We start from the raw sequence: 27,424 nt of genomic DNA, 5'->3' as shown, positions 1-27,424 counted from the left end.
TTTAAACTAAAAAGCTAAGATTAAATGTGATTGGCCCTAACAGCGATTTGGTCTAACAGCATGTCGATTAAAGCAACATGCACTTTGTTTTATCAGCCTTGCAGCTGCAAAACAAAGATAATTCACTGATTTGCCACCTAAAAATTGAGTCCACTGATTAAAATAAAAACCTAGGATACCATTATCCATGTTCATCTGAGAAACATTTTAGATCTTTCTGGTTTTTGGTCGGATGCAAGGGTGAGGAAACTTTTTTGTGTCATACATTACTTGAAGGCAACTAATTCATCTTTTAAGAGACTAGATCAATATAAATTATTGTTAGTGGTCTGTAAAGGGATTTGAAGTCTAATGAGTGCATTTGTTTGTTGCTTCCTGATGTTGATGAAAGCTTGAAAGTGGGTGATAAACACGATTATTATAGTATTTATAAAGATTTTATGATTAACCATCATGATGCAGTAACCAATATGGAGCTGATGGTGACTTTGGTCTATAATGTGCAATAAAGTAGTTTTGTCATTATTGGAAGTTACATTGATGTTTGACCTGTCGCTTCTACAGAGTAATTTTTGTTACTGGATCAGGAGAGAGATCCGTAACATGAAGCCACGTTGGTGCAAAGAACATGAAGACTGGACACTCTACTTGTTTTCTCCAGAGAGCCGGTGAGATATTCACACAGACACATTGTTTTTTTCGCCATCATACTGTAATAGAGAGCATTACTCTGAGCAATGTTCTCTGGAAAATACCTGAATCCTGAGCAGCACTCTTGTTCTAGCTTTAAACTGGGTACAAATCTCCAAATAATATGTTGGCATCTTAACATTAATTCACATTTTTTTGTTTTCTCATGTGGAGTTCAGATTGCCTTGGACTACCTTTTTTTTCCTTATTTACTTATTTTGCTATGTCTTTATTTTTTTTTTTATTCCTTATTGTGTGGTTTGTAGCTTTAACCAGTTAATTTACAGATGATTCTGTGTGTGTTTAGATGTCGCGAATGGTGCCAAGCTATAATCTCTCATAAGGTGTTTGACCACGTGGTTCTGGTTTTTATCTTCCTCAACTGTATCACTATTGCTCTGGAGAGGCCCGATATACAGCCTCACAGCTCGGTGAGATAAACAAACACGCACGCACACACACGCAGCTGACGGACATACACTTTTCACCTACGTTTTTCAGCCCTTTCTTGCACTTGCTTATTAACCAAGTTGTACTACACTTGGTACCCAGTTCATGCTCCTCACCTGTGCCATTTAACTTTAACTTTTTAATTCAAGTAATTTATTCATTTTTTTTATATAATAATGCTAATAAATATAATGATCTGTTGGCTGAAGCTATATTTATGCAGGCAGCAAACATTGGGGCTGAATGACAGTTGCTGAAATGGCCCTTTGGGGCGACCCTAGAAGTTTCTCAAACTTCTCGTTATACATTATTAGGCTTGAAGTTGCTTTGATTGACAGACGACGTACCAAATTGATGTGTTTACTGTCTTTAGGTTCTGGCTCAAATCTACCTGTTGCACTTTATTCATTCATTGCCATACATTGAACAACTAAACTCTGAAATTTAGGCTTTAATAATAAAACCATTGAGTGATGTCATAGTAACTACATCCATCTTTTATATATACCACCAGTTAAAAGTTTCCTAGTTAATCTAATGCAATAGACTGGAGGCTTATCGCATATCAATAAAGTAAATAACACAGGGTGATTAAAGTTAAATCAAAGCCATTATCTAAGATGGACTTTGGTTAAACTGGCATTTGCAGATTTATTTTAGTATAGTGGACAGATTTTTTTCTAGTAAATCTGTCTTAAATCAGCCAGTTTACCATCTAACACAACAAAGAGCACATGCTACAATCGTCTTTAATTTCACCCATTTAGATATAAATAATACTTATGTAAAACAATTATTTAATCTTTCCCTTTAGGAGCGAGTGTTCCTGAGTGTGTCCAACTACATTTTCACTGTGATCTTCCTAGCAGAAATGGCTATCAAGGTAAACATCTTTGTTTTCCATTGTACCTCTTAAGGTAAAATGGTTTTATTGTGAATCAATAACTCCTATATTTGGAGTTCTCATGTGCAGCTTAAGCAGGGTTTTAATAATTCCATAACTCCACAATGTCTTCACCAGGTTGTAGCTCTTGGTTTCTGCTTTGGGAAGCAGAGCTACCTCCAGTCCAGTTGGAACATTTTGGATGGATTGCTAGTGTTTGTGTCTCTGGTCGACATCCTGGTCTCTTTGGCTTATAGTGGTGGAAACAGGATCCTGGGTATTCTCAGAGTCCTTCGTCTCCTACGAACACTTCGCCCACTGAGGTATGTAGCATATTTGTAAGACTGTTAATGTAAAGAACCGTTTTATCATTTTAGTAGGTATTTTTCTGCTGCTCCTAACAATGGAAGTATTTATGTCTGACTCTCAAGATATGTTTGTGCTTTACAGGGTGATCAGCAGAGCGCCGGGACTGAAGCTGGTTGTGGAGACACTCATCACCTCTCTTAGACCTATTGGGAACATTGTTCTGATCTGCTGCGCCTTCTTTATTATCTTTGGCATCCTGGGGGTCCAGGTAATCACTCTTTTCACAGGCATCCATGCTGCAGTTAGAAATGCAGCTTTTTTGTTGTCTTGAGCTTAAATATCAGTTTAACTGAGCAGCTTCATGTCTGATGTTGGCCTCAAACAAGTTCAGATTCTTGAATTTCCAATAGACAATAACCTTTTGTTCCTTAAGAGTGTGAATTTTGAAAGAATGACAACTGTAAAATGGAACAACATGACCTCCAGGCCATTTCTTTGCCAAGCACTAAAAACGTCCTCTGATAAGAACACACAGTATAAAACATCGTTTCACTCCTGCAAGCCCCACTGCAACTGAGATAATGAGTAAATGACAGGCAAACAGCCCTGAAGAATTTTTTTTTTTTTTTTTTTGCTTATTTTCTTTTTTCCCATCTGTAGCTTTTCAAAGGAAAGTTCTACCACTGTGAAGGTCTGGACACAAAAAACGTCACAAACAAATCAGACTGTCTGCAGGCCAACTACCGCTGGATACGAAGGAAGTACAACTTTGACAACCTGATTCAGGTATGGATTAATAGACTGAGGTTGAGATGAGGCCAGAAAGATGGGGTGTGATGTAACAAGCCTGCAGAGCTGTATTATGTAACTTTTAGATATTTCCAGGTGGTATTTCTCGTTTTGTGTTAATGTTCCCAAGCTGAACAATATTATTGCTTTGTTTATGAAGCAATATAGTTTTAATTACATTTAACAGAGTGTGGTTGTATTATGCACAAGTACTAGATGCCCTCATTAATGCAGGGATCATGTTTGATTTATGGTTGCAATGGCAATATACCGGTATTAAGATATTACAAGATATTACAGATATTAAACTCCAGTGTGTTGATTTACGTTACATCTCCATCTTTCCTCTCCAGGCCTTGATGTCTTTGTTTGTACTGTCATGTAAGGATGGCTGGGTCAACATCATGTATGATGGGCTTGATGCGGTGGGAGTGGACCAACAGGTAGTTTGAGGTTTATTTACATTTTCACTGAATACAAGATGTCAGCTGCTTAATACTCTGGTTCTTGTTGTCCAGTCCTCCCCCTCATGATGAGTCTAGCTATACTGTTATTATTTGTGCAGATGATGGCTGGTGTTGTCAGTGAAATAAAAAAGAACACTTACCTCCCTGGAAACACATTGCCTTGGTAGCACATGTCTCTCCAAAATTCCATTATATGCTTTTCCATTAATACACATGTTCAAGTTCTCTCTGGCCTTCTTAGATAAACTTATTCCCAGAAAAGTCAGCTGAATTCTTGCAATCTTGTCCTGGCTTTATATATTTAAATGTTACATTTCTGATGATTTCTAAAGTATTTTTGAAGCCATGTGGTTATATTGATCAGGGCTTCAAGATCATCTGATTTCTCTCAACTCACTAAATAATTTTTAAAATAAATAAATAAATAAAGCAATGTAAATACCAACGCAAGTTTGTATTTTGACATCATTTTGGTAAATAGTAAATGGACTTGTACTTATATAGCACTTTTCCAGTCAGTTTGACCACTTAAAGCGCTTTACACTACTTATCACATTCACCCATTCACACACACATTCACACCCCAATAGGCACATCGGGAGGCAACGTGGGGTTAAGTGTCTTGCCCAAGGACACTTTGGCATTTAGTCAGTGGAAGCCTGGAATTGATCCGCCTACCTTCTGGTCAAAAGACAGCTGCTCTTCCTCCTGAGCTTTTACACCCCATTCTGGCATGGAGTGACATGCCTTAGCAATGTGCCTAAGACCTGCATCACTTTTAAAATCATGTGATAAATTGAGTGGTCCACAAAAACACTAAAATGTCAAACCTGTATCAATGAGATCACCAGTAAAATTCTGTCAAGTTATTGAAGAAATTTCAAATTTGAGTGGAAATAATTTGATGAGCGATTTGATTTGTTTTGAGTGATAATAATTGAAATTGAAATCTTTTACTCTGCCATCTTCAGCCCGTGAGGAACCATAACCCTTGGATGCTGCTTTACTTCATCTCCTTCCTACTCATCGTCAGCTTTTTCGTCCTTAACATGTTTGTCGGCGTGGTGGTGGAGAACTTCCACAAGTGCCGACAGGACCAAGAAGAAGAGGAGGCGCGCTTGCGGGAAGAGAAGATGCTCAAAAGGATAGAGAAAAAGCGCAGGAGTAAGGAGAATGGAGGGGCTGGTCGGTAGTCTATTTTTCTGAGCACTGCCTGCTTTCAGAGCTTGACAAAACAAAAGAAAAAAAAAGAGAATGACAAAGAGAAAACAGGGAAATATATATAGACTTAAAAATATAAAGAGGGAGAGTTTAAATGACTGGCTAGCTCACACAGAGTGCGAGCTACGCCACTCTGATGCATGAAAATGCATGACTGCAGCCCTTCCCCAACCCTCCCCTACCACTGCATGGAAATCTTAAGCAGCCACAGTAACCGAACAAAACATTATTTGCTTACACTTAAAAAAATAGAACGCCTACTATTAAAAACACCATTTAAACAGCAGCAAGGCTTAAATTGTACCTTAATTGTACCTCATCACTTGAAACGATTTATTGCTTTAATTTCTTTTAAAGAATGCCTCTAAAGGATCTATGCATGCAAAGTAGCCACCAGCAATTTTTTCAGCATGTCCAAGGACATTTTGCTCGTAAAAGTTTAATCTGTGAAATGCAAGTAGCCCTAAACTCCCTCCCAAATGCATGCCCAAGCCTTCCCCCGAGGCACCTCTCGACTCTGGTAGAGCAAGGACATTTCTTGTAAACATGCTTTGACAGGCAGACTCAGAAACATAGCAGACAATTTGGCTGCTATACCTGCTGATACCTTGTAAAACAGAGCTGTTAGTAGATCTAAAGTCAGTTAGATATGCTTATTTATATCTTTGAGAAAATACAAACTGGTAGGAAATTAAAGCTACACAACAACTATTACAAAAAAATGCAAAACAATCACAACACTATTCTGCAGTAAGTCTTTAAATTACTCCATGCACATGTTTTTAATTTTAAGACAGTAAATAATGTGTGCAGAGGTCAATGCTTCTTATCTGTGGTAGCATGTATAAGTGATGTAAAACTCCCATATAACATTATTTAATCCCAGCTATTTCCAAGAGATAGAATATCAGTGCAAAGGAAAACACAGTTTTAGACTGTTGAGAAGAGGAGAGAGGCTCCAGTGTTCCTTCAACATCACAGACCTGTTCTCAAACAAAATAGTAATTAAGGAATCTCATCATGAGGCAGCAAGGATTGATTTTATCAAATTTAAGTCATCCTGAACAGATACAGAATCAACAATGACTTGCTTGGAAGCATGTAATGATTTCATGATGCTGTTTGTGAAACAGTGTTGTTGAACATGCCCTGTGTAGCCCTTCTATGCCAAAGACATTTCATCAAAGTCATGTAAGCATGCAACAGATAGACAGGGCATGGTGCACACGGGACACCGATAAAGACATGCACGTACAACACTCAAAATCATCATCACGGACATGTGAGTACAGTCTCTTGAAACCTATTAGTTTATGTGACTTTGGTTTGACAAGCATACTTTACATAACACCAGGTCACTTAGGGCCTTTTTTGTTATTCAGAAGCAGTAATTCATCTCGAAGTTCCCTTCATGTTTATTAAACGTTCAGCACAGGCTGTAGTCACTTTTACAAAGGACAGACAGATCAGCTTTGGGAAGAATCTAATTATTAGAAGCACCAAATATTGTGAAAATGCTCCAGTTATACATATACCCCTTGAGGGGCCTCTTTGCCATTTTTCTCCATCAAAAGACACTGATACGGTACATTAGTCTGGTGCTGCGATGCGTCTAAATTTATGTTTGTTCCTCTAGTGAAAGAGAAGGTACAAGGGAGAATCAATCAAATGAGCAAAATTATTTTTTCAGCCTTAGCTTTTCCTGCTAGTGTATGTTAGAAGAGATTGTACTTGGATTGGATGTGACATCTTAAATACATAATAAAAAAAAAGTCTACTAATTAGCCTATCTGTTACTCTCATGTCCTTTGTCATTTAAACACCATACAAGCAGCAGTGTGCACAGACCGTGAAACAGGGGCAATCATTCAAACGGGGTACTGTCTCCATTGGTGAGGTTTCAGTGAGATAAACAAACATCTGGCCTGCTTGATTGTCCCAAAAGTGTGACATGCAGAGACAAGACATATTTTGATAAATTAAGACTGCAAAAGGGTTTGCAGCTTGAACAAATACAGTGGTGATTTCTTTCTTCTTACCCCTCTGCCTCGTTGTGCACACTACTTGAGACATAACATTTGAGTTTCAAAACACAGTCACTCACCGTTATCTGTCCGTGTCCCGCTGTTTTTGTGTTTTGTTTGTGTGTTTGTGTTTTACAGAGGCCAAGCAGAAGCCGTACCATGCGGACTACTCTCCCTTGCGGTTATCCATTCACACACTGTGCACCAGCCACTACCTGGATCTCTTCATCACCTTCATCATCTGCATCAATGTCTTCACAATGAGCATTGAGCACTACAATCAGCCGCAGGTAATGGTTACACACATACACACACATGCACACAAATGTAGCAGAATTATGTCTTGAAGTCAGCTTTAAAGTCAGATCCAAATCAGTAATCAGTACAATATCATATATTAATTACAAAGTGCTGACATAATTCTTGCTAATATTGATTAATTTTGCCCCAAGTTTGATGTTTATCATGTAAGGTAGCTGATTTCTTATGAGCTACATATGACCATCGATCAACTAGGAAAGACCACAAATTTGCCATTTGGGAGGAATTTTGCAGGACATAGCACTACTAAGAAACAATATTGCATTGTTGTAACCTTTTAAAATCAACACACCCCAATTGGGGGATTTAGGGTACATTCACACCAGGTTTACAAACACCAAAGAACTTAACAACTTTTAACAGCAGTTTTTTTCTTAACACAGTAACGGTTAAAATATCTCTTGTAAATTTTATCTTAAATATTAATGTAATATAATCAAATATTTATGACAAACAAGCATGAAAATTTTAGGATTTACTAACTAAAAGGTAAAAAGTCAGCAGGATGAATTTAAAGCTGTGAAGCTGCTTCCTTCTAAACACAGAAGGAACAATATGTGATGAATATCAGCATCAGGTGAACAGACAGAAAGCAGGATTAGAATCTCACAGCTTCTAGATGGTGAGGAGAGAGAAATATTCACAATATGCACAATAACTTCCATCCATGCAGCTTTAGTGGTTCATTATCCAGATTTCTTGCCTATAAATTCTCTAACTTTGTTTTCTTAGCTTGACTGTTGAGCTTAACACCTCTTGAGCCTGCAACCTCCGCTACCGGGAGTTAAGGGGTTAACACCTGGTTTTACTGTTGTAACATCAGGTCTGTAAATGTAACTACAGTATATGTGTGGTAACCACAGATAGTCCAGCTCAGTAAAACCATTTCTTTGACCACCAATTAAGGCGGATTTATGCTCGCGTGGCGTCTGCTGACACTGGTGAGTTTGCTCTCGCACTCGAGCGTAGGGGGTGTCGTGTTACAGTTTCTCCTCCTAATCTGAAGGTGGCAGAAGGGGTGGTATTGGCCGATAAACTCACCAGGTTGAAGTTCTTTTGATGGTTTACTTCAGTTCGATAGGTATATTGCATTATAAAAAGACAATGGCGTCCAGTATGGTTCAGTGTCTTTATTAGCTTGTGGAAGAAAACAAAGAAATAATTCGAGCAGCCTCTCATCAACTGGTTATTGTTTTTTTAAAAAAGGTGGTTGCCACACAAATTCAAGAAGAAGATCCAGATATCCAGCAACACGCGATCCCAAACTGACCAATGACAAGGGAGTACCTCTGTGTATTCGTCTGCATAGCAGGGGTGCACGTCAGGTCTGGAAGAGGTGCGCGTCGGGCCTCTGCAGAGCTACGCTGAGCCTACAATGGTTAATAAATCTGCCTTTAAAGTTAAGACAACAAACAATTAAAAGACCAGGTGCAAAAAGTAAAAAAAATATGTAAACACAAATGATGGCTCCCTATGTACATTAACACATATAAACTCTACTGAAAGCACACATCTCAGATTCCAAAACTGTAAGTTTCATCGCACTATGACCAAAATTTACTGAACAAAAGGCAAAAAAAAAAGCCCATTTTATGATTCACGTCTGTAAAATGCCGTCATAAAAAAATATATATATCTTATATTTGCTGATTTGCCTCAAAAGTGGATTTGCCTCAAAAACTGCATTTAGTTAAAAAAAAAACAAAAAAAAAAACATGTCATTATCTTTTGGGAGCAGTTTCCCATCTAAAATCATAGTTTTCAGCCCCACTGCGTTGGTTTGGATGGACAAAGGGAAATGTTGGTTCTTTTTCTTCCTTCTGAAGTGCCACATAGAAAACTTCTCTTCATTTTGACGTTAAGGTGATATATATATATATATATATATATATATATATATATATATATATATATATATATATATATATGTATGTTAACAAAAGACAGCAAAATCTAAGAGAGACTTTCTAAAGGAAAAAAATGTGCATTTGTTTATTTCTGTGTCTCCAGTATTTAGAGGAGGTTTTGAAGTACTGTAACTACGTGTTTACCTTCATCTTCGTTATTGAGGCCCTTCTCAAACTGGTGGCATTTGGCTTCCAAAGGTTCTTCAAAGACAGGTAACTCAGCAGCATGATTGTCAGTGTGATAGACTGTATATTTCTACAAATGACAGAATTTTATCTTGTGTAAAATAGTGACACAAATGATTATAATAATTCCCTTTGCAGAAATGCATGAATGCTGTAGCTGTCTGGTTTGAATCATCTGTAGCCTTCTTGTTTTCTGCACACTGTGTTCAAAAGATTTGGAGTTTATTAATCTGTTTCAGGGTTCCCTGCAGAGACCTTATCAAGGTTAAACTGTGTTTTTCAATCCAAGGAGACTAGTGGGTGGTCTGCACAATAATAGAAATTTCCTGCTCATTATTTACCATTAGCTGTCAGACTAAACTAGTATTAAGTCTCTTCTCTTCTCTTCTCTTCTCTTCTCTTCTCTTCTCTTCTCTTCTCTTCTCTTCTCTTCTCTTCTACTAACCCTCATTAAATTTCTTTTAATGGTCTCCTTTATGTCATCAACTGAAACTCTGACTTAACTAACATACTTGTCTGTGCCTAAATCATACACATTGCATTTTTAGGTGGAATCAGCTGGATATAGCAATAGTGGCGTTGTCTATCATGGGCATCACTTTGGAGGAGCTGAAAATGAAAGCAGCATTGCCGATTAATCCTACTATCATCAGAATCATGAGAGTACTCAGGATAGCCCGAGGTACACACACACACACACACACAAACGTACACACTAAGAAACTAACCACTACATACCTGATCATCTTGTATTTTATAAGTTAAGCTTTAGGAGAAAGATGTCTTAAGTTTGACTGAATAATTTCATATCAGTTTTCCTAGCATAGTTTCACATTCCAACGTCAGTCATGCGGCAAACAGGCCGACTACAACGAGCAACATGTAGTTATGATTGTTTTCCTGTGTCTGTCTCCAGTCCTAAAACTCCTTAAGATGGCAAAAGGAATGAGAGCTTTGCTGGATACCGTCATGCAAGCACTGCCACAGGTAAACACAGGCTCTGATGTTTTAAACTCAAATTACTGTATATTTTATTATTTTAATATTTTAATATACTGTTTAATATACTGTTAATTCGTGAAAACAGGGTCACTATGACACTTCTGTGAAGAATGGACAATTTTGGTAGATTTATGCTTGTTGGTGGATATTTAATTTAATACAAGATAAACGTTTTGTTTCTTTTTTTTTACACTTTTGTTGGTTGTTGTGCATTCTTTTAGCTAACTAGCTACATAGATAGTTATCTAGTTAGCTTTAATCCATGAGTTGAAAAGAACATGAGCAAATATGTCTATATGTCAAGACATAAATAAATCCATATTAGAATATAAAGAAATTAAATAGTACTCCTAAATTTGCCTAAATATTTCTCATAATGACTGTATTTTGTCATTCTCAACATTTCCTTTCCAGATTTCTGCACCTGCAAGTAAACAAAAAAGCTTCAATAACTCAATTAACACCTTAAGCATTGCCGGATTTTCAGAAAACAGCCCAAAATAGACATATCCAAATTTAAAAAAAAACAATTGTTCCACATTATTAAAGTTCATATGCATGCTCTTGGTGTCTAGAAACCTCAGAGAATATGTTCACAGCGTTGTGTATATGCCCTTTTTCATAAAAAAGGTGGCATTAAAAGGGTGGATTTTACTATTTACTGACAAAAATACAGACTTAATGTTCCTTACTAATGTCATTATGTTAAAGGGTGGTGTCTTTTCTGTGAATGCTTTACATGAAGTTTATAAAGAAGGCATTCTGTGTGAAAATACATCTGAAATCAGAGAGAATCATGTATGTAAATGCATGTTATGTATATTGTGTTTTGAGTCATTATACTAAGCAAGTACAGACAACCAAGCTGCAGGTGTAGCCCGAATAACCCTGCTATTAGCAGTTTACCTGCAAGGAAGTCATTTCTTTAACAGGGTCTCTATATTTATTCATGCAAGGTTAAATATGCTTCAGATTAAATAAATATAATTATTTAATGTGAATTCTTCTATTGCATTGAACTTTTATAAACAGTGTTTACATTGTCCTGTTAGTGGATTCTGACTTGTGTACTTCTTCCAGGTGGGAAATCTTGGTCTCCTCTTCATGTTGCTCTTCTTCATATATGCTGCTCTGGGAGTGGAGCTCTTCGGCAAACTGGGTCAGTCACATGTTTGTTCACACACACACACTTTCACACAAACTGGTGCACTTGCTTCAGCAAAAAAGGGTTTTGAATCCACTCGTTACTAGCACAGTCACGACTTACAGCAAATTTTGTTGGCTGAACTGTCTCCTCACATGCTCCTCCCCATCTGTCTTCTCATCTCTATGCCACTCATTGTCATCAGAGGCCTGTTTCTACCGAAGAAAGAACACATTTGCATGATTGCATTTATTTACATATTACCCCCTCAGTAGGTGAGCTCTATCCAACTCGTTTTCTCAGAGAGGATAAGAAGAAAGCATCAGGGAAGACAAGATGAAAACAAGTGAAATAGAAGATATTATTTTGGTCCTTGCTTTATACATCCAAGGGAAATCTTGCTTGTTTTCCAGATTTATAAATAAAGATTTATCTCCCATCTCTGTCCTACTTCAGATTCATGTCTGCGAATAGCTGAATGAGTGAATGATATTTTGGCTTGTGGAGAAGTTCAGTATAGCTTCTTGGATACAATAAACTGCATCCTCAGCCAGGCTCATATGACAGGAGGATGTGTGGGGGTATGTTTCAGTCACAGCTCTGACTGTGCTTTTTGCAAACAACTAAGCAGATGATTAAAAAAAAGTATCAATGGAGCGTTTAAAAGGCTAATAGTCCTGTATTTGATTAAAAGTCATTATTTTATGAATACCATAAAACCTCATCTGTGTTCCTCAAAATTTTTTGATTAAAAGCTTTTGCCTCAAACGGCCTTTAAATGGCTTGAGATGTGACTTTATACCCTTTTCCTTGTGAATGGAAATCTGTGAATATGCTAATCTGGTACTGTAATTAGGACTGGTTATTTCAGTGTTTCACATGGAACATATAGGGCTGTCTGACCTCGTGTTTATGAGACTGTAGGCGATGATGTGTTAATGGCTGACTTTGCTTATTCTATGTCTTATAAAAGACAAAAACATATTTAATGGACATGTTAGATAGTCTTTTTTAATGGAGGGGGGCTTTGATAGCAGTGTAATAACAGATATTTACAGCAGAGCAGATAGTGAAGCAGTTTCAGATCAAATTTAATCTTGTGATCGGCTCCCAGATGAATCACCATCCTCTCTTCTATCCTCATACCACTGCACCATGAGTCAGACACAGAGAGGAAGGGGAAGGCCTTTCCTCCTAAACGAGAAAATGCTGATAACAAATAAAGTTTTGGATTACATTTATTCCTCTTATCACATCTCACTTCTTCTGCTTTTAGATTTTTTTCCCCACCTTCTTCATTTCTTATAACTGTAATACTGTATGTGTCATCTTACAAAAAAGGTAATATTTGAGTAAAGCTGGGTTCCATGTCACTGTTATGTAAAACTCCCGTATTCAGTTCCTCTGAGCTGAACTGTGACATTGTCAAATCCTTTCCCCCTGCTCCTGGTGGCTGATATTAAAAGGAAAAAAATGGCATGACACTCCAAGGACTGTCCCAATCCTCTCTAGCTGCCTGTTAATGTGACCTGGGGTTTGAAGCAAACTGCACATCTGAGCTTTCCATCAAAGTCAACTCTAAGACTACCCTGTCCTCTATGAGGCAGATCTTTCTCTTTGCCATGAGCAGGGAGTAAAACATTTTCTGAAAATTTGAGAGTATGTCTGCCATTTTTTTAGTAAGGAAATACTAAGTGGCACTTGTATAACTGATTCCAAAACAGCTTTTACACTGAGCTCTTTATGTACCATTAATGTTGATTGTGAACACACCTATTATCAACCATTGTAGTCATTCTAGGAAGCTGATTGATCCAAAATTCTTCACTTTGGATGTATGCATAGCCTGGAGCTTGGCAGGGCAGGGTGTTGCCTGATCCTGATCTTGCAAATAAAAATGTAAAGTAATCTGCAAATGGTTCCTGAGGTCTTCATTTGGGATTAAAGTAGTACTACAGAAATATTGCTGATATTTTCAGTGACGTGCTGAATCAGCATTCATCTACTACCTGTACTGCGAGCTCTCTCCAGACAGTAAAATCTAGTCTTGTCTTGACTCTTATTTCTTGTTTTGTCTGTTTCTTTCTTCCTTTTCCTCTTCCTTCAATAATGTTTTCTGTCATTTTCTTTTTGCTGAATCAGCCATGGTACATGTTTAAAACAACCAGTGTCTTGATATCCAGTTGCTATATGATGCCCTGCATAAAGCAAAAAGCACTCAGGGTGCTGCTGTGCAACAATGGTGCCAGTAATGTGCATAATAATTGTTACTTTGCCATCAAAGAAAGTCAGGAACGCATAGTTTTAAGGTTGGAAAGTCACATAGTGTGTTTTTACATCCAGGCTTAAACAAAGTAGCAGAAAAACATTTACTTTTTGGCATATATATTTATTTCCCACATCGTTATTCTCCTTTATCCTTACTACATTTCAGCATCTTTGATAAAGAGAAACATCTCTAGAGCAGTTTACTACCACCATGTTTTAGATAAAAAGATAAAAAATGATCCTCCTTCTTCTTTCTGCTAGCCAAGACAATCTTACGCTGTTTGCAAGAAACTTGGCTGCAAGGTTCACACAACAGCTAGTTTTTTGCCATCCTGGCAGCATCTCTGACCAGTTTAAATGTTTAAAAGTTGTTTTCCACACACTGGTGTAATTAATTCATTTGTTTGTCTTGTAGAGTGCAGCGAAAAAAACCCTTGTGAAGGTCTGAGTCGCCATGCAACCTTTGAGAATTTTGGGATGGCCTTCCTCACACTGTTTCGAGTTTCTACTGGGGACAACTGGAACGGGATTATGAAAGTAGGAACACACATGCACACATTCATAATCAATGACCAGATCATGTCTAATCACACAAACAGTAATGACCTCTAAAACCAATAACATACTTTGTCTCTTACTTCCACCCTTCTGTTTTCTTTTTCTTGCTCTATTTTTCCTAAGGACACATTAAGGGAGTGTTACCCAGAAGAGCGGCACTGTCTCACATACCTGCCCTGGATATCTCCAATTTACTTTGTCACCTTTGTGCTCATGGCCCAGTTTGTTCTGGTCAATGTGGTGGTGGCTGTTTTGATGAAACATCTAGAGGAGAGCAACAAGGTACAGTAACAAGAAACATGAACACAATGAAGGTGCAGAGATGCAGAACGTGTCACACACAGTCATGTGACTTGAATGTATGTAGATAGTCTGATTATACTGCTACTCATTTTTGAGCTAATTTTTTCTTGTAAAATATAGTTAATAAAGTAGAAGTAAATCTACCATTACAGGAGGCCAAAGAAGATGCAGAAATGGATGCAGAAATTGAGCTGGAAATGGCGAGGGAGCGGCAGCGCAGACAAAGCACAGCTTCCAGCGACAGCTCAGCTGGAGGAACCTATGTGGGACCATGCCCACATTCACCTGAACAGGTGAGAGACCATTACCCTTATTAAATGAAATGAAATTAAAATACTTTTTTTTATCCCAGAGGAAAATTTCAATTTATTACTTGGCTGTTTATATTTTCAGCTGCAACTGCAATGTTTCTGTTCATTTCAAATCAATTAAAAGTCTGATCTTAATACTGTACTGAAGAATGGAGCAAGTCTGATAAAACAAGATTCAAAGATGCGGCATCTGTCGCCCCCTGTAGGAGGAAGAGGTGCAGTACAAAGATCAAGACCTGCTGTCCACGAGGAAGATGTCCGTATCCAGGATGCATTCACTGCCAAACGACAGTTATATGTTCCGACCTGTGCGGCCCGCCAGCGCCCCCTACCCTTTGGAGGAGGTAGACGTCAATCCCCAGCATCAGCATTCAGGTAACTTGTTAATCCAATGCTTGGGATGAACATCTATCCATTAACTCTGAGATTGGTGGTATTTCCTGCCTGTGTGTTAACAAGCCACTGACACAAGCACCAGTGTTTATATTAATTAATAAACTTCACATTGACAGAAATTGTTCCACAGTGCATGCATCTTAACATCGAGCTAAAATCAGCGCTGACAAGTTTGACAATAACACACTTTTGTTTATTGATCAGTGCTAAGTTCTTCCAGACTCTCATCTCTGTGGTTAAACATATTTTAAGAGGATTTACAGTTACATGACAAAGCAAATGTTTTTATTTGTTTTTATCATTTTACTTTCAACATATATTTACTTTTTAGAATTTAGACAAAGCTATAAGAAGATTTAGAAATACTCTTTTATGCTAACAGAGATGCAGATCAAAGTAAAGAGACATGGCTTAAAAAGCACTGCTGCTGTGGGGAAAGTAGAGGAGTACAAATGAATGATGGGAAAAAGGAAAGGGAAATTTTACATTATTAATTTGTTTTAAAGAAATAAACATCAGAGCTGGAAGAGCTGTGTTTGATAGCATTACTTTTTTTTTTGTCTTGTACTATTCTATATATTGTTTCTCACTAAACAAAGTAGAGGTAGAAAAAAAAACTGTGCAGAAAGCTGTTCTGTGATTCCTGACAAGAACTGTTTTATCTGCAGTCTAATGGCATGTTGTGGCCAGGCCACGGACTCCTAAGGTACACGCTGCAGTGGATGAGTTCATACATGAATCTCTGCTACCTTCAAACTCTGCTATCTATCGTATGCTGTTCAAGATAACTGACTTTGCAGCTTGAGCATTTTTTTCTGAACTCACAGGTTTAGTGGACCTGTGTGTGCAGAATATTAAAGACCCTGGTTACATGAATTCGCTATAATAGTCAAACATAAATTGGGTTTTTGATGTTTTTTTCTCCTTTCATTTTTTGACATGACTCATTAAAGTACATAAAATTACACCTCAGCATGACTTAATATTGTAAAATAAAACTTCTAAGTGTAACCAGGATCTAATGCAGAATAATACAAATAACAACTTGCCCTAAATGGAGATAACCCTAATACAAGTGCACAATTCTGCTACTAAACCTAACATTTATTTTTTGATGTTACCCACTGAATGAGTTTCATTCAGAAAAAAAAACACTTTATTTTGGTTGTACATTTGAAACATCTGCAAATTATGACAAAATCTTTCATTTGACAGGTTTTTGTCTCTCAAATGTATCATTATAAAGTGTTATAATAGTCAATACAGAACTAACACAAAATTAAAACAGATAAACTCAGCAAAACATGTTAGGAAATTTGAATTTGGTGGGTTTATTTATTTGTTTTGACAAAGCTTTTTGGCAATGAATCATTTATTGTTGAGAAGTCGGTTTATTTCACTTTTAAATGGTGCCACATTTGTAGGGAATATGAATTTGTGGGATGAGCAGGAGAATTTAATATGTGGGTTAAGCCTATAAGCAACTTGCCAAATCCTCTGTGCTAATAGAAAACAAATTATTCTGCTATTAAATACCTTGACTGCCCTTTAACATCAAGCCCATTTATGCCAGTGTCAATTACATGTGCACTTGAACTTGAGGATGTGAAGGAATCGTATTTACTGTTTATGAGTCCAGATTCTGCCTACTCAGATTCTGATGTTAGTGTGGAGAAGATGTGGAGAACAACATGCCTGGTGCAGGACCAAAAGGGTAACAGTTTGCCCAATGAAAAAACAGGGCTGATCATCAATGGAGGCAATCTCAATGCTGAGTGATATTTAGATCAGATTCTGCAACCAGTTGCAATTCCATATCACCGCAGTCTCTATCCACCAAGATGAAAACAGAGTGGAGTTTGTCAGAGACTACGTCCAGATTTGAGGAGTTCAGAGGATGAAATGACCTGCCTGCAGTGCCAGAGTGACCAGTACAACCCTGCCGGCTGACTTGTTGACACGTGCTTATCCTCCACATGCTACTGACGCCTCTGTTATTAAAATATTAAATTAATAAAATTGCCAGTATGTTTTGTTTCTTCAGACTTCAATAACTCAATCCAAAAAACAAGACCAAACATGAGTCGATAGCAGAATAAACTGTTTGGCATTGGCACAGAGGATTTGATGAGTTTTTTTATGGGTGCAACCCACATACTCAACTCTGCTGCTCGTCCCATGAATGCATTTTCCCCACAAATATGGTGCAATTTAAAAGGGTGATAAACACGCTTTCCAGTGGTATAAGATTCATGGCCAAGAAGCACTGTTACAGCAAAAAAATATTCAACTAAACACAAATTCTCCTACTTTTCATGCTAGGTTTAATTTGTGTGTTTGGATATGCCAGATGACGCATGTGTTTTCTGCAAGCTTGCATGTCTTTACCGAGTGTGTACATGTGATTTAACCTTGTGTGATGAACACTTGATGCGTCTCCCCCTCCTGCAGTCTTAGTGATGTCGGTCCACTCCCAGCCCAGTGAGAGGCGCTCTCTGCTGCAGGTTCCAGATGTTTCTCCTGTTCACTCTCAGTCACCCCCCACCCTCCCCCTGCCGCGAATCGCCCCGCCATCATCGAGCCCCTCACCACAGGCCCTGCACAGACAGGTAAGAAACCCCAATTCCAGCTGCTTCCACACACCCATAAATATCTACTTGAACCAAATCCAGTCATGGTTATTGATGGTATGTGGTGTACTGTGTCCTGCAGGTGGCAGTTAAATTGGATTCTGTGGAGTTGCAGGGTTGTGAGCAACAAGAGCGACCCAGCTCTGCCCATCTGCCTCCTATCTCCTCCTCACCTCTGCACCCTCCTTCTTCTACTCCCTCAATGCTCTCCCTTCCACCCTCCTCCCCTTCTGCCTCTTCCCTTCCTCCAATAACATCCTGCCCCTCTCCTCTCTTGCCACCGCCCACTCCCCCAGCGCTTCTTCTCCCTCCGCCCCCTTCACCACGTCTGCCCTCACGCTCTGCCAGCCTCCGTCGACCCCGGCCGCCATCCGCCGTCTCCCTCTCTGACCCTGCCGATGAGGAGGTGTATCACATCACCAGCTCTGCCTCCCACAGATGGAGAGATGAGAAGGGAGGGGCACAAGAAGGCAGACGGAAAGCTGGCCGCAGTCACTCCCTCTCACCTTACGCTTTGCCATGCTCTCTCGACCCAAGCTCTTTGTCTCCTCCTCCACCACTGCCACCTACGTCCACAAGGAGCACACTCAGTCTGCTTGGGGCAGGATTAAAAGACATCAGAAAAGGTTTCAGTGTCGACCACCAGGGCTACCTGGACAAACCGCCATCACTATCTGCCGGTCACTCTGATGACCAGCGGCGCCACTCCATTGAGGTTTGCCTTCCACAAGCTGTCACCAGTGATAGCCAACACTTTACACTGGAGATGCACCGGGGGGAAAAAGGTGGTCAGTCATTTCCCATGAGGGTGCAGTCAGTTGGTAGCAACCACAGAAAGAAGAAGATGAGTCCTCCATGTATATCCATCCACCCACCCTCAGATAAGGAGTATCCACGAATTGGCTCACCCCCAAAACTGGCAGATTGCAGCATGATGCTGAGACGCAGGACGCCATCCAATGACTCCACACCATATATACAGTCAAACACATACATGCAAGATGTGTCAGCAGAAACGCAGATCTGCACGCAGATGCAAACCCCCCTGACACCTATAAACGTACCTCTGCAAGCACATTCACCATCTACCCCGGCACACACGCTCACATACACTCCACCGCCAGCATCCACACCTTCATCCCCAAACATCTTCATCCAGCCTCATGCACCTCTTCTCCCACATGCAATGCCTTTCTCACAGGCACACCCACTCACCCCTGCTGCCAGGCACTCCCCCCTCACAGGGGACTACATTCCCCTCCCCCAGTTCACCTTTGACCAACCACAGTCCAGATACATGAGCGGCATGTCTGCGGGCGTATCCGATCCCGACACAGCCACCTGCTCTTCCCCTTTCGACAACAGACTGGGAAGCGGTACAGGATTCAGTGCAAAGAATCGGAGGACCGCTCAGTAAACACTTAATATTTCATTCAGGAGGTGAATTATTTGGTTCAAAATCCCTAAAGCTGGAGTACAGGGGCCTCGGCTGAAGTCTGCTGAGATCGGTGCTGAGAGAATGAAACAGAAAAGTTGACTCTGGGAGGTTTTTAATGTTTGTTTTTGTTTTTATGAATAATGAAAAAATATTGATCACTCTTCCCAGAGAGATCCTGGTACAGACTCTTCCCAGAATAACAGACAATGGATTGATTTTTCTAAACCTTGCTTGAGAAACAAAAGATCCACTGAGGCTGTATCAATCAAATGTACATGGTGTGTGTGTTCCAGACTGATAACTGATCACACACCAGGACTAAAGCCACCTTACTCCGTAGCCAAAGTTTTTTCACACACTGTCCTCACCCACGCAAGCCAATCAGGAAGCAGCGTCTGGCTGATGACCACTGACCTTTCCAGGAAGTGGTTTTTGTGAAATGCGAGCGTGGGCGGGGAATCGTGGGATATGCAACTTCAGGTTTTCTACAGAAGTTCTGCTTGCCCCTCCTCTGCTCCTCGATCACATTGATCAGAGCAGAAGTGTGTGTGCGCGTGTGTGTTTGTTTGAGCGTGAGTGTTCTTTTCTCTGTGTAAGATTTTGTCATATTTGTTGTCAAGGAAGTCGGCCATGTGTTTGTTACGCTTGCATCGACAGAGAGGGGGGAGCAGGGCTGAGCTGTAGTGTTTGTGTATCTGTGCAGTGTAAATAAAGGAAAATACTGTATTTGGTGAGATTTAAAATAGCTCTATCCATATGCACATATTTTTATAGAGGTCTAAGATGTTTTTGCACACAAATCTGAACTTCGAGTTGCTTGTTTTCCCTCCGTTGTCCTCTCGTGAATGTATGTTTCTTTTGGAGTATAAAAAAAAAAACAACCTGAGAGAGTGGTGAAGGAGCGGAGTTCCCGAAACTACAAGCTGAGGTTAAGGAGACGGATTTTTATTTTTCTATTTTGAAAAAGAGACAGAGGAGAATCGGTGTGTGATGTGTTTCTGTAGCTTTATCTCATACTTATATGTACTTGGTGTCTGAATTGCAGTCTTAAGAAGTGGGCTCAGTGATGCAAGCCAAATTCATTTTACATGAATTTTTCACCTATACAAGGGTGTGTCCTGTATCTTTCTAAGAGGAATTAAAGCCAGTCCTGAGTTTAAACTTTGAAATGTGAAGATAAAGAAACTTTACTTGTCTAATGTTAATGTTTAATGTGCCTGTCTTTGTCCAGGCACATTAAAAAAGAAATAAAGAAATAACCTGCAGGTTCAAAACATCTATTTGGGCAGCTAGTTTTGAGTCAGCACACATAATGAACAAAACCTTTCATCCTTACATGACATCGCTGAGCCTCTCTTCTGTTACTGTTTTCCAGCTGTGACGCCGCTGTTTCTGTACGTCTAAAGACAACCAAACAAACTAACTTTTTAAATATGTGTAGCCAGAGTGCAATAATATTAATATGATATACTTGTGGACATTATAGTAACATCCACACGTCATAAAACAGCCACATTCTTGTATCCATAGAAAACTGCTATATATAATATAAAACCTTTTTTTATATGATGGTTGAGAATATTTGTAGTGTTTTTCATGCCCTAACTGTGGCTGTGGTGGAGTGGGTGTGGCTGGAAACAGTGTTAGGTACTGTAGATTTCTCCACAAGCTCAGGCCCACCTGCTGATGGTGTTACTGTAGGCAGAAGAGTGACATGCATCTCTGCTTAGGACTCAATAAGCCATTTATCATTGCTGCATTGTTTCTTCGTCCTCTTCAACCCGCTGCTTCACTTTACAACAGTGCATCATATTTATTTCCCACATTTCAGCTGAGTTAAATGAACCTTTTCTGCTGATGGAATCACACAACTTCTAAGGTGTGAAAGATAACATTTGATAAGTATTTTCTTTCTAGGCTGAATGTTTTCTTACCAAGCCATACCCCGACACAGTACAGCATGTGTTTGATTATCTTTTGTGCACAGTCTGGTTTGGCCCACAAGAAGTATGCTTAGAAGCTTCTAGCATCTAATGAAATTTTTAAAGGCAGCTGGCTGGGACAGCGTCTTTATTTCATTTTTATTATTGTTCTCTTTTTTTTTTTTCGGTTTGTTTGGCAATCAGCACCAAACATGCACAAGTCCTCAGCAATCTGAGTGAAAACCAAAGTGCTTTTATGTTGTATTATAACCACTGAAGGCTTAGAATTTTTTTTTTTTTGTTGTTTTTTGATTTTTTTTTTTCATTTGCTAATTTGCATAGAAGGGGAAAAAAAGGTCATTTCCACCCAGCCAATGATTAAAAATAAAATTAATAGACAAACTATGGGACAGAGGGTTTCAAACGTGTAAAACAATACATAAAAAGTTCCAGGAAAATGCTTCAAATTCTAATTTTTAATGGATGTTTTTAAAAATACGAATTTTGTATTTATTTTACAGATGCAAAAGTTGCCTTAAAAGGCCATTTAGTGAATGCTGATAATTGCAGAAACATGTGGGATCAGTGATGAAAGGTTATCATTCTTCTTTTACACTTTTATTTGCCTTTCCACTCCCTCACTGTATGCATGTAGCGCGTAGAAAGGTGAGATAAAATACCACTATCACAAAAAAATAAATAATAATAATAAAAAAAAAAACTTTTGTGCTTCAGCCTTTACATTACAGGAAGTTGATGCATTTGGCTCTGCGTCGTAAACCAGAGCTCCCTTATTAATTTCCATCATCAGTTCGAGCTAGATAAGAGGAGTGGAAAACTAAGACAAGATGGATAATTGTTGGCATCTTCTGAGAATCACAGGTGGAAAGTGGTGCTGCTTTCTGTATGTTCACTCTTCTTCCAGCTCTGACATAGCAGCTCAGAGAGGTCATTCTCCATCCTGAACATGGCACAGTTGGTCATTTAAAACATTTTTTTCTACTTTTACAGTTTGTGTTTGAACTCACCAACATTGTGCACCTGCTTCATCCTGTTTCTCGTCCTCTTCCTGCATGGCTTGTCAGCACTGGGAGATTTTAAGTAGTCTGAAGTCACCCTCTTTCTGTCTCACTCTTGACTAAGTGCAGACAACCCTATTCTGAAGCATATTGCCCTGTCAAGCAACACAGTTTGGTAGAGCGACTGCATAATTGTTATTACGATTTGCAGATCTTTGAATCTCAGTATTTAAATCCTGTTTTTGAGGAAACAGTTTTGACTATTGCATGCTCTGATTAAAAGAAAAATAACTTTTGGGAAAGAATTTGGATGTTTTAGAGATTTTGATATTTGCATTTTCAGATGTTTCCATTTGTTGACTACCTAATTGCACTGGGCTCTTATTAATTGGTATCTGATGAAATACTGATTAAATGACCTTATTCTTTGCTGTCCATTGCAATACTGGGTGGTTATTTATTGAACGAGGACCATTCTCGTCTTCATACAGTTTTATAGAGACAGATGGAAACCTAGTTGGTTCCGTTTTGAACCAACGTTATTCAAAGTAAACAAGGTGAATATTTTTTTCACTTTTTCTTATGATACTCTGAACATAGTAAAACTAGTGATGGTGAAAATAACTATCTGGTGTATATTTTATGTAGGAGTAGCCTCTGCACTGATACTCTGTAAAGGACTGATCAGATTATTAATAGGTTGCATTTTTATGGTTGATGATGATGATGGTGATGATGTTCTTTATACAAGACCCCAGAAAGTTTCAAATGTGACTTCATTTGACATTAATGAAATAGAAGCCTTGTGTTTTTCTTTCTTTTTTTGATCCCTTTCAGTGATTGGCCTGCTCCCACCCCCTTAATAAGCCTTACAAAGAGGGGAGACGGTGCATGTGTCTGTCCTAGAAGAGCCAATGTGTCTGCAATAATAAGCCCTCCATAACACATATTTTCCCCCATACCAGAGGCAGAAGGGAGGAGATGGGGTGGTGTTAAAGGCTCAACACACAGGCGGACTCTTTCTGTTGTACTGTGGCTGATTATTATGTGATGACCAGCCGTTGTCCTGGAGGATGTTTTCCTGTCAATTAAAAAGAAAAAAAAAAAATCTTTTGTTTAATTTCCTGAATAACTAGTTTCTTATGTTGGTTGTGTTAATTTACTTTTTAGCGACCCCCACCCCCACACACAGGTTAACCTAAGGAAAGATAAAGTAAAATACTCCTGAAAATAAATCTTAGATTTGGCTTCTTGTGTTATTTTGGCTCATTGTCTCCAAATAGCCCATAAATATAAGCACTGATAAAGTTCCACATGACTTTTTTTTTTTTTTTTTTCTTTAGAAGAAAAAAGAAAAAGATCAGTTCATAGTCTGGGGAATTAATGCTACCAAAATATTGTGAAAATATTCAGCCACCCTTCATTTCTCTGTATTTTACTTTTAAACTTTCTTGTAAACTTTTCTTTGGACAATTTACCACATGTCACGTTTCAGCAAACTGGACCACAATAATTGTCAGAACTGAAGATTGGGTGATAAAAGGTTTTTATTGTAAAGATGAGAGTATATCCAGGGGAGCCGAGTCTGGTCTCATAGTCCGCTAGCCTGAGAGGGTAGGAGAACCAAGGTGAGATAATGTGTGATCAGGCGGGAATGTGCAAGATAATTTGCTCACGTACCAGCAGAGGAGACGGAAGCCGGCCCGGGAGGTCTTCAGGAACCAAGATGACAGCAATGGGGCTCCGCTGGGTCTGTGGAAACTACTGAACCAAAAACAGTTAGTTGGGTCTGATAGTGACAAGAGCTGAATTATCCACATTGGATAAATCCTCCAGAAAGATCCAGGTAAATCCTCCAGATTTTCCAGAAGAGAGAGAGAGACAGGTCCAAATCCTGGGGACTGTCCAAGGGTCAGAGTACCAGCAGAATCAAACGACAGACAGAGTTACCAGACAGGGCAGGCAGAGTCAGGATATCCAGGTCAAAGATCAAAACACAGGTTCGGCAGGCAGGAGATCAGGGCTGGAAACGTGCAGGGTTAAACTGAAACGATCTGGCAGGGAAGAGTTGTCACACACTGGTATTTAAAGCGCATGGCGCAGTTGGAGCGCATCAGCAATCAGAGCTGTGCTGGAGGGAGAATGCCTTCAGGGATGGCTGGGAAATCTCAGCACCAGCTATACACCGTGACACCTCAAGATTAAGTAGACTAGACAAATAGGGGGCAACAGAAGAAATGGCAGGCTTGTAAACGATCTGAACAGACAATATCTGAAAGTGACATCTTTAAGACATGACACATGTCACACATGAACTGAGAGCTGGACCCAGGGCTTCACAAGCCAGAGAGCCACCCATGTCCCCAGGGAGGGGCCCCACCCAGCAACCAGGGGGGCTGATCCACTCTGGACTCTTGTGTCTGCGCCCATCCATGATGCACTCCAACTCACCCCTCTCACCGTCATCCCCAAAAGAAGAGTGAAGAGAAGACAGTAGGAGGCAAAGATACAAAAAAGATAAAAACAACATCAATAAAAACCCTTACAGAAAAACCAGACACCCAGCTGCTACAGCTGTACATAACCTGAACAGAAAACATCTTACCTCCTTCGAAAGAAAATAAGGCAAAAAAAATCATCAGCGCACCCATAGCGAGACAAACTGACAAAACGTGAACACCAGCAACTAATATATGAAAACATAACTGTAGTTATTGGCAATAAAAACCTGCAGGACAACACAGTAACTGTGTAAGCATGCATAGTAATGAATGAGTGTGAGTGCAATAAGGAATGAGATGTGTTTAATGATGAGCATTATCATGCAAATGAAACTGCACCCCCTCCAAGGTTCAGAAGCAGTCAGCGAGGGCCCCAAAACCAAGCAATCAGCAGCAACCACAAAGCATGAAACCCAGGCAGCAGCACACTGCAGGAATGACCATGCACCCATGCATGGTCCTAAACATGATTAATTGTCTCTGTTAGTCCATCATTTCACTATCTGCAGCATCAGATCAGCAGTGCAATGCAACAAACATTGACAACCTGTATCTGTCTGTAGGGAAGTAAAACAACCACTAGGTGGCAATATTTGTTCATTAAATAAAAATGTCTAAGACATATTCTCCTGTAGGTTTATAACTGTGCGGATGCACAAAGTACCCTTTTTTTTTAACTCTTTTGTTTACTAAATCATGTTTCCTGTATCCATTAAATTGCACATACATGCAACACCACACATTTTCCCTTTAGAAACCTGTTCAAGAAATTCAATTTACACCCTGCAAAAAGACTGGGTTGTTCAAAGTTATTATAAAGCTCAAATAGTTGTTTTGGGAATATTATTTTAGCACAATCAGGTAGATAAAAGGTGACCACAACACACTGAGTTGTGTTCACTGTGAGATAGATAGGCAACTTCATCACAGATATACTGTTAATTGATTAAGGGATGCAAGACTCCAACCAACAAATGCTTTGTCACAACAGGGCTGTGGTTTGATGGGAGTACTCTCTCTAAATCATTTCTTATAGGGGAACAGAGCCAAGTCTTTGGAGAGGGCTAACACACCATTTCACATTGCATGTGAAACTCAGCTTGAGTTCTTGGAGATGTCGGAGTGAGATGGAAGGAGACACACAGGAGAAATAAACACACAGTATCAAGGCATGGTGTTAAACATGGTGGTAAGACTATTCAGGTCCTGGGTTGTTTCTTACCACATGAGGTGGATACCTGCACTGAATTGATCAAGACCTCTTGGTTTTCCTGTGGTGGTATTCTTCAGATACACACTTTATTCTCTGGTTCAAAGTGCTGCAGGATAACAAGTGAAAGCATACCCCAAAGCTGTATAAGACCTACTCAAAGACCAAAAGCAAGATAGGAGTGCAAATTTTCCTATACTGTTACCTGACATCTACCACCTCTGGACATGTACATGAAAGACCAAGAAAAGAGAAAAAATACAAAATTCAAAGCAGTGGGGGAGGGGGGGGGGAGGGGGGGTGGGGAGTTTAGCGAGTACTACCCTCACTAGAAACTTCATTTTCCAATTCAGATCCCATTTATCTTACAGCGTTTTATTTCTAAATTCTTATTTTAATTTTACAGCATGATTAAAGTTATTTGGATATTTAAAAATGGATATGTTAATCAAAAGATGAATTTTTAGAACATGGCTGATACCTTAAAAATGTTGATATTTTTTCTATTAAAGTTTTTTTTTATCTTTGTTGCATATCCAAATTAATAGTCATAAAGCATTTTTTTATGTGTGATACTTATATTATGTGTCAATTATGTGTAATATTTTATTGAAAATAATAATGATATGGTTCAGCTTAGCTTATATAAGATCCAAGCTAAGTTTCAATTTATTATGTAGGTGTATAGCAGAGGAAATATTGAAACTCAGAATAGATAATAACTTGAAAATGCAATCATTTGTGAAGGCTAACTAATTGTCATATAATAGCTCAGTCTCAGGAAACCTTTTTGCCATTTTTAATATCTAGTTTGAGATTTTAGTCCAGTTTAAGTACCTCTGCACACTAAAATAAACAAATAATTATGATTATGATTAATATTGGACAAAAATTATGGATATAAGGAGTGACCAAACACTCACAGTTAATCTACAGTGTGACTGTGGGTGATGTTGCTAAAGAACATTTTGTTCACTCTAAAAGAGCCACATATCTTCAATTTTAGTATAAATTCAGCTCAAGTTGGACAGGCCAAATCTGACACTGAAAGTCTGAAATTAAATAAATAAATAAAGCCACAGCACTTCTGGAATTGCATTCTTTGAAACTAAGATGAACCTGTACAGAATATCAAAAAGCTAAATGCATGCATGAGGACAGTGACCTGAAAGATGCATCACCTCTTAAACACTTCAAGGCAGTGTAAGAGCATTTAACCATTAACTACTGATGTGATAGAAAACAGAGGAACTCAAAGGTCTCTAGAGATATATTGTCTCAGATTACACCAGAAACAAAGAAAATTGGGTGAAGTTTTTACACACACACTAACTCAGAACATGTAAAACAAGATTAACCCAGGTGTGTTTAAGGCAAGAGTTATCTCAACTCTATCAATGTATTTTTTTTCTTTCTGAAGACAAAATTAAACGTAATAACATCCACAGATAAAGAAATACTGGAGATTACTGCAG

At 38.9% G+C, this 27,424-nt stretch overlaps 1 protein-coding gene across 3 annotated transcripts in view; it reads left to right on the top strand.

Annotated features, from left to right (window-relative positions):
* Window positions 1-21,925, top strand: part of cacna1ha (calcium channel, voltage-dependent, T type, alpha 1H subunit a) — a 116,708-nt gene extending 94,783 nt beyond the window's left edge. The window contains exons 20-38 of one of the 3 annotated variants that reach the window (XM_042011693.1): window positions 565-668; window positions 998-1,121; window positions 1,955-2,023; window positions 2,162-2,346; window positions 2,474-2,600; window positions 2,993-3,118; window positions 3,475-3,564; window positions 4,560-4,773; window positions 6,972-7,123; window positions 9,165-9,274; window positions 9,796-9,929; window positions 10,164-10,234; window positions 11,330-11,408; window positions 14,077-14,198; window positions 14,343-14,501; window positions 14,675-14,815; window positions 15,040-15,208; window positions 17,681-17,838; window positions 17,942-21,925. In XM_042011693.1, the coding sequence (XP_041867627.1) occupies window positions 565-668; window positions 998-1,121; window positions 1,955-2,023; window positions 2,162-2,346; window positions 2,474-2,600; window positions 2,993-3,118; window positions 3,475-3,564; window positions 4,560-4,773; window positions 6,972-7,123; window positions 9,165-9,274; window positions 9,796-9,929; window positions 10,164-10,234; window positions 11,330-11,408; window positions 14,077-14,198; window positions 14,343-14,501; window positions 14,675-14,815; window positions 15,040-15,208; window positions 17,681-17,838; window positions 17,942-19,276 (3,669 nt within the window). In that variant the 3' untranslated portion in view covers window positions 19,277-21,925. Of the gene's footprint in view, window positions 1-564; window positions 669-997; window positions 1,122-1,954; window positions 2,024-2,161; window positions 2,347-2,473; window positions 2,601-2,992; window positions 3,119-3,474; window positions 3,565-4,559; window positions 4,774-6,971; window positions 7,124-9,164; window positions 9,275-9,795; window positions 9,930-10,163; window positions 10,235-11,329; window positions 11,409-14,076; window positions 14,199-14,342; window positions 14,502-14,674; window positions 14,816-15,039; window positions 15,209-15,897; window positions 15,936-17,680; window positions 17,839-17,941 lie in introns of those variants that run through there. The other 2 variants (XM_042011711.1, XM_042011703.1) reach the window with 2 other exon arrangements.
* The last annotated feature ends 5,499 nt before the right edge of the window (window positions 21,926-27,424 follow it).

This window comes from Melanotaenia boesemani, chromosome 2, assembly GCF_017639745.1.
Source record: "Melanotaenia boesemani isolate fMelBoe1 chromosome 2, fMelBoe1.pri, whole genome shotgun sequence".
Classification (NCBI taxonomy): domain Eukaryota; kingdom Metazoa; phylum Chordata; class Actinopteri; order Atheriniformes; family Melanotaeniidae; genus Melanotaenia; species Melanotaenia boesemani.
The sequence above is the reverse complement of the archived record's forward strand: the minus strand, read 5'-3'. Positions and strand labels throughout refer to the sequence as shown.